At 37.2% G+C, this 7,536-nt stretch overlaps 1 protein-coding gene across 1 annotated transcript; it reads right to left on the bottom strand.

Annotated features, from left to right (window-relative positions):
* Positions 1-576: 576 nt before the first annotated feature.
* LOC108673362 (cactin) lies at positions 577-6,847 on the bottom strand. The gene is made up of 10 exons (XM_018161177.2): positions 6,181-6,847; positions 5,549-5,703; positions 5,040-5,240; positions 3,841-4,042; positions 3,329-3,472; positions 2,759-2,891; positions 2,352-2,454; positions 1,787-2,173; positions 1,530-1,636; positions 577-1,296 (listed from the first exon to the last, which is right to left on the bottom strand). The coding sequence occupies exons 1-10, from the start codon at positions 6,652-6,654 to the stop codon at positions 974-976; spliced, it is 2,229 nt and encodes a 742-aa protein (XP_018016666.1). The 5' UTR covers positions 6,655-6,847; the 3' UTR covers positions 577-973.
* Positions 6,848-7,536: the final 689 nt, after the last annotated feature.

Here is a 7,536-nt window from a genome sequence, read left to right as displayed (position 1 = left end):
GGTGGTCAAGAGTGAGCCGGCATTGACATGAGGAGCACTGGTATGGGGGTGAGCTTGTGAAGTGATGGCCATGCGTCAGTAGGCAGACTCCCAGTCGANCGAATCTCGGTGACCACACAACGTTTCCAAACTCTAGACTCGGGCGTACGACGGCAACAAACAACTGCTTCATCGTTTCTGCATCTAGGAACTCGTATGAGCGTCTGATTAGTCCAAGAAGTTTGTTGGATGTGTTAGCTTGCGTTTCAACATGCTTAGAAAATTTCAGCTCCTTGTCGATATAAACTCCAAGATCTTTTTCCACACTAGACTTTTCAATCATTACTCTCTCGTTGCAACCATGTCTTCTCATACTGTAATCTTGCTGTTCATTGTTTTTTCCGAGGTGAAGTACTTTACACTTGTCAGCAAGTCAGAGGAACATGTTCCTATATTTACTTACAACTATACCAAGTGTAATTTCATTCATGGATATCATCAATGACACATTAGTTAACAGAGTCATCATTGATGTCCTGCATGTAGCACTGTACGTACCTATATTTCCCAGGCAAAACTAGGTCACAAATACTCGCACAAAAGCAAGAAGTGTATCGCTATTTGGACTGAGTCTCGTTTTTTTTAGTATACAATTGGCTCGCTACTATACAATAAAAACGGCATTTACCGTACCAACTATGTATATTTTTGTTGAAGGGGCACAATAATGCCTAAGGGTGTTTATATAGTGCTAGAAATTGTTGTTCCATATTTGGTTAAAGAATAGACATCGTTACAATCGGAGTATGGCGCTCCCTGAGTCACTGCCGGCACACTAAATTTGCAGAAAACATGATCACAAAAAAATATGATTTTAAAAAAATCAATAACTGTAGTAAGGCGCTCACGGAATGAAGAACTTTTGTTCGTCGATATCTAAATCAGTCATAGGCAGACTCAAAAATACAAAATACGTAAGTGAACACATGAAAAATCATCTTCTGTAGCGATATCTTTTGAAATGGAACCACAATTGGAAAATATTATTGTGAAATTGACATCTGAAGCCGCGTTTGTACGAGTACTCCCACTCCCTATTGACTATTTTGAAGGCAATATCTTCGTATGGAGGTCCTGCAGTAAATTTTAGCATGGCAAAGTCGGGGCTATCCTTGATGGGTATCAGCTCATACTGAGGAGTGTCCGCCTTCTCTATGAGGTCGGGATAGAAGATGTTGAACTTGTAGCCTTGGACAATTTTCGGAGGAGGGTTATCCATATCGTAATGGGTCTGGTTGTATTTGTTCCATTCAAATCCTGGAAATAGAAATAGAGATGCGTTCGGTTTATAAAGAGACAATTAGGAACCAGGAGCAGAAAAGTGCTACAGGATGCTTGGAAGTTTATAGTATAAAAACGAGATCCAATTTCATGACTCATTACACATTCTGGATATTACTCCTTGATGACCAGAACTCAGAAGATATACAGAACTGAGAGATTCATGACACCTTTGAAATTCAAAGATACAGGATACAAGGGACACTCACCAGTGTGCACTCTGTTGAAGTAGCGAGGTTTGCGGGGCCTGTATTTGTCCGACCACAGGTACTGCTGAGGATCCAATTTTGTTTCCACGCTAAACTGCACTTCATCACTGGAAAAATTTACACATTAAAAATTCAGAATACTCTTCCAATATAAAAAATGATGTTGCTTGGCATTTAATTCTAAAATTTGGAATAAACAAACAATTCCAACAAATTTGATACCCAAGATAGGTACTACAATAAAAAATGTTACTCACGCGGTCATGTTCTTTTGAGCTTCCTTTTGGAGACGTCTCTCTTCCTCAGTAAGTTCCTCTCTCTGTCGGCAATTCTGGCCTTCCCTAACTTCCTTCAGCACAGATGACCGTTGCCACTCAAGTCTCTTGTCATCTTCCTCTTCTTCTATAATATCTGTGCCCGCCTCCAGATTATCTATCTTAATGAGCTTGGGTGAGAAGCGTTCATGGCTATAAGCGGCTAATGCCATAGCCACCATCTCGTCACACTTGTCGTTCTGTGAATTATAGCGAGCAACCTCTTCGTCAGTGTCGCACGAGCTGTCCTGTGATGAGGATGTTGCAGCACTTGTTTCGCCTGACTGAATTGGAGCCGATGGACCAGCAACCAACGATGCTTCCATCAAACTAAAAAATTTAGGTAATTATTATTTTTTTGGTTGAAAATTTCAATCATTTATTTTTCAATTTAATTCCCCAATATATAAATTTTATTCTGACAGACTAGCTATTATTTGGAAGACAGTCAATAAAAATACACACTAATGACAAGGATTAAGCGATGAACACAAGCGAGGCAATTTACCTGGGGTCAATGGGCTGGACTCCTTGCTCAGCTTTGAGCAGCTCCAGTTTGTGCTTGAGGCTGTCACGGTGACGCTCACGGAGTCGCGCACGAGCCTGAAATGCTAAAGGCAAATTCGAGCTGAAAATCAAGATTTTATTTCAATTCTCATCTACCAATTGAGTGCTACGTGAACTTCAGAAAGCAGGCAGCAATAGTAGACATTTTGCCCTCTCCAATATCCAAGATTCAGGTCCTTCATAATTCATGATTTAAAAACTTCATGATTCATGATTTTGAATCACTATGAAGTTATTTTATCTTTAGTTCAAGGCAGTTAAGAAAACATTGAATAGCAATTTCAATGCATTCAATTTCAATCACAAAATTAGTCTATGGAATTCAATCACGAATGTGTAAATTCTCACCTTTGAGCTGACTGAGCAGACTTTCCCAGTAACCAACGTCAACGCCGGCGGTGTTCCCAGACAGCTTCGCCTCTATGCTAGCCTGCAGCTTGTTCAGTTCGGCAACCGTCTTGTTCCTGAACATGGTAGTCACCTGGCAACGATGGAGACATGTTAATTATCTAATTTCAAGTTTGATGCAAGATTCATGTACTATGATACTGTATTTTATACAATAACACGATAATTGGCTGCAATCTGAATAATTGAAAACACTGACATAGAAAGAGGTCAGAAGAACAAATATCCACCTTTGCACCATCCTGAATTTCTGCTAGCATGCTCACTTCCCTAGCAACAGCGCTGTGTTTGAGAGCAACGCAGGACTAGCACGCTCACCTCGCCGACAGCAGCGCTGTGTTTGAGAGCAATGCAGGACTAGCACGCTCACCTCGCCGACAACAGCGCTGTGTTTAAGCACGCTCACCTCGCCGGCAACAGCGCTGTGTTTGAGAGCAACACAGGAATAGCACGATCACCTTTCCGACAACAGCGCTGTGTTTGAGAGCAACACAGGACTAGCACGCTCACCTCGCCGGCAACAGCGCTGTGAATGCCATGTCGCTGAGAGGCGCTAGTCGCCGCCGTGTCAGTAGCAGCATCACGCATCTTAAGGCGCCGGATTTCGTCCAGCACGATGATTGTCAGGTCACTCCAGTACCACTGGTTTTTGCTCTGGAAATGATCAGAATGGGTTTCAAGTAGAAGATACATAAACTACAATAGCATAATTACTTTCTTTTGAGTTCATAAACCTACCTAAGTCAGTACACCTTAAGTTGTTCTGGCTTTCAATACAAAGTGAATTATTCAAACAAATTCTGGTTACATAGAACGCAATCGACTCATCATTTCATAAAAAGTATGGTGCTATCAATTATTTCCTTATTAAATTATCCTCAAATAATGAATGCTGTTTCAGCTTAATCATATCATAGTAGCCAGATTACTTCATATGCTCATCTTGGTCCAGAAAGAAATTAATTCACATTCCCTCCCTCCCTCCTCTCCAAAAGAAGCCGTGTCGATTGTGAAGCACTTACATCCCTGTCGAGCTGCTGGTAAACTTTGATGTCTTCCATGAGGTCTTCCAGGTCGTTAAGAGTGAGTCCTGTGAGGTGTGTGTAGGGTTCATGCACATGCAGGACTCCAGTGCTTGTGAGCTCACACTCACTGCTGATGTACTGAGCTAACAAATCTATTGGTTTTGCCCGGCCGTCTTCAACACGGATCTGGGAACGAATTCTGCAAGTAGGACAATATTAGTAAACTAGCAGGAATATCCTGGTTAGAAATTTGTGAAATGTTTTAATCCCCTAATCTATAATCATGATGATAATAATGAGTATGTATTCTTATTTTCAAGCCCTTATTTTACATAGAAGATAGGACAGGACTTCTATTTTCTTATTATTTCATAATATGGAAAAACCTTTTTTTTTATTTAAATTAAAACCTTACAATTGCAGAATCAAAATTTAATTTTACATTCAATCATTCCCTCTTTTTCATGTCCTCCCACTAAGGATAAAATTTAAGGACCTGGTAATATCCTGATATGATATGTGTCCTGGATGTGCACCCCAACAGCCACTATATATTTGTGGTGATTGGCTCCAAACACACTCACAAACTTTTACTTTTATATAGTATGTAACTTTTTACTTTTATATACCAGTATAACTTTTTTACAAACTTTACTTTTATATAAATATAAATTGTCTTTTGCTATGCTACAGTAATTTACCTTATGGGCAAGTTATCATGGCAACTTGGAATATTTACTTCACTTGGGCATTTTATTAAGCATTAGGATTTTGACCATTGTGAAAACCGAATCGATAAAAAAAGGGTTCATATTTGTATCAGAGCTGTTATCAATATGTTACACAACATAAAAAATCCTGAGAAAAACAGTCTGTACTTTGAAAATTAATTAATATCTCATTCTGTCGTTAATGCATCTGAGAGACAAAATGTTGCAGCTAAAGTAATTTATTATGAGGTTGAGTAGAGAGTAGTCCCCACATAAATGACAATGCTTGAGCCTTGGAAGAAAATGAATATAGACTTGAAGTGAGTGGAAAAGTTTTGATCATAAGATTCTGAAAAGGAGAGACAAATAACTATAGTACCAGTATTATTATGGTTGATAGCAACTTTGTATATTAAGTCATAATAAAATGCCTGTTACCAGCTTGCTGCAAAATGCAAAAAGAGTTGAAATAATAGAAGTCTTTACCTGGCTTGCTCCAACTGGAAGTTATCCTCCTGCTTTGAGAACTGCGAAAACTGAGCCGCTTCTCTCTGCCGTTGCTCCAGTTCCACCAGTGCTTCACGCTCAGCTCTCTCCAGCTCGCGCTCCAGACGTCTTTTTTTCACCTTTTCAAGTTCAAGTCTGTTTTCTTCCATTTTAGCACGATTCCTTTTTTCTATTTCTTCCCTGGTACACAACAAGGCTTCATTAATAACTTTGAAAACAACAGTTACAAACTCTGTTAGAGAAATTATTACTTCATAGTGTGGAAATGCTTTATTCACCAAGTAAAAATGTTCTCAAGTCTAAAAAAAATTCACAATTCAGTACAGAAGTTTAAGAGGCCAATGCTTGCCAACAACTTTCAATAATTCACCACTAACTGTTAATAATTCTTTTGTTAAAAAGCCAAGTTAACAACTAACAAGACATTCATGAACTATTAATGTCATCATACAAATGAAGATATTCTCAAAAACCAAATGATTACTTACTTTGAGAGGTCTGCCACACCTTCTTTCAACAGCTTTTCCTTCCACACAAAAGTTTCCAGGAGATTGTTATCACCATATGGGTTATCTGCATTAGTGTAGTGGAGATACTCGCTGTCCCAACCCATTTTCTCTTTACGTTTGCGTTCTTTCAATTCCTGGTAAGCAATATGTATATGTAATCAGTTTTAATTAAAAATACAATGTTTCATAATATTCCAAATTTATAACTTTGTGTCGTAATATTCCAAATTTATAACTTAATATGGGCCTACAAAATTTAGTAAAGTAGGACAGCTTGGAATAAAATACCTAGATCATATTAATGATGCATTGAAAAATTCACAGAGCTTAAAAGCATTGACTTTTTGGTGCAAAATTATAAAATCTGGGACAGAAAGAACCAATTGCAGTATGTTTCTACAAGCTAGGCACCCACAGATATTGGAACAACATTAATACACAAAATTCAATAATGAAATTTTTGCATAAAGCAACAGTTTATAGTTAATTAACAAGTGATTGTATATATTATTAATAAAATAGAACAAGAAATCATTATTAAACTTTTGCAATTTAGTAAAGAAAATTCAATTCCTAAAAAAACTTGACAGTAAAAAATGTGCAGTTCAAACCTTCTTTTGGAGACGACGTAATCTTTTTTCTTCTGGAGTTTCTATTGCTTTCAAAAGTTCTTTCTTTTTCTTCTTTTCAGCCAGCTGACGTAGCCGCTCAGCTTCTAGTTTCTTCAACAATTTCACCTCATCTTCTTCAGAACTACAAGATGATGATCTACTCTTCTTTTTTTTCTTTTTGTGTTGCTTAGAAGTTTTAGTTCTTACTGATTTTTTTGAATAATGGCTTTCATCTGATGAGCTAGAAGAACTTCTTCTTTGAGACCTTCTTTTGGAATGTTTTTTCCTCTCCAGTGATTTAGATGAGTGCTGATGAGATGATTTAGAATATTTTTCCACAGATTGAGATCTAGATTTTTTTCCAGAAGATGACTTATGAGCATGAGACTTAGTTGACTTCATTTCATCATACCTAGAAGATTTCTTGTCATAATTGCAAAATTTTCTGCTGGGGCTTCTGCTAACATGATCCATGATTTAAAATTCAATAGAAATACACTATGAACTTGCTGGTTTGGAGAAACAAATTCCAAGACAATTAACCAACATACTCAGCTAAACAATCCAAGCCACACTGCAAAGAGAGTTCCAACAAGAATATAGTGTCACTGCTTCTATAAGATTTTCACAAGCAAGATTGACATTCAATAACTACTTCTGCAAGACATTGCCAATTTAAATGAGGAAGAGAATATTTAATATTATATTATATACTTTGAAGCTAAGAAATTACATTATAATGTACATATATATACTGTCAAATGGGGTAAAAAGGGACAGTTTTGAGCATTTTTTGTCAATTACTTCTTACAATGAAACATTTCAGAAACAAGTTTAGGCTCATTTTATAGCTTTTTGTGAGGGCTATCAAATGGCATCTTCAAAAAATTCCATATGCTATTTGTAAGGCGCTAGACGCGATATAAAAGGCTCCTGAATTAATCTTGAAATGGGGTAAAAAGGGACACTTGAAATAAAACTCAATTTCAAACATTTGAAGCATGCAGAGTGTACTCATTTATTACTAACAGTACTCTGGAGTCCTCCTCTTTCATTGTAGATGATGTAGATGTAAAATAAACAATATTTTCTGTGATTTTTACTTGTTTTTCCTTTATTGATATGATATTATCATATTCATTAATAACTGTATTATTAATGTGATATTACTGTATCCATGGACATGCCATTGAGCATTAACAAGAACCTTGTCCACTGCAAGCTTCATATCAGCAGCTATGTAGCATTTCTTCTGTATCTATAAGCTAACAGGATGGTTTGTAATTTTGCACAATTTTAATCGAGTCTAGTGATTTCACTTTCTATGTACAATTTTGTGACGAACGATGATGCACT

The sequence above is a fragment of the Hyalella azteca genome, unplaced genomic scaffold (assembly GCF_000764305.2).
Source record: "Hyalella azteca isolate HAZT.00-mixed unplaced genomic scaffold, Hazt_2.0.2 contig7901, whole genome shotgun sequence".
Taxonomy (NCBI): domain Eukaryota; kingdom Metazoa; phylum Arthropoda; class Malacostraca; order Amphipoda; family Hyalellidae; genus Hyalella; species Hyalella azteca.
Note: the sequence above shows the minus strand (reverse complement) of the source record. Positions and strands in the feature narration are given on the sequence as shown.

Coding starts and splice junctions, on each gene's coding strand:
- LOC108673362 (XM_018161177.2), bottom strand. CDS start 6,654: ATGGATCATGTTAGCAGAAGCCCCAGCAGAAAATTTTGCAATTATGAC. Junction 5,704..6,180: donor TACGTCGTCTCCAAAAGAAG/GTTTGAACTGCA, acceptor ATTGCTTACCAG/GAATTGAAAGAACGCAAACG. Junction 2,455..2,758: donor TCTGCTCAGTCAGCTCAAAG/GTGAGAATTTAC, acceptor ATTTGCCTTTAG/CATTTCAGGCTCGTGCGCGA.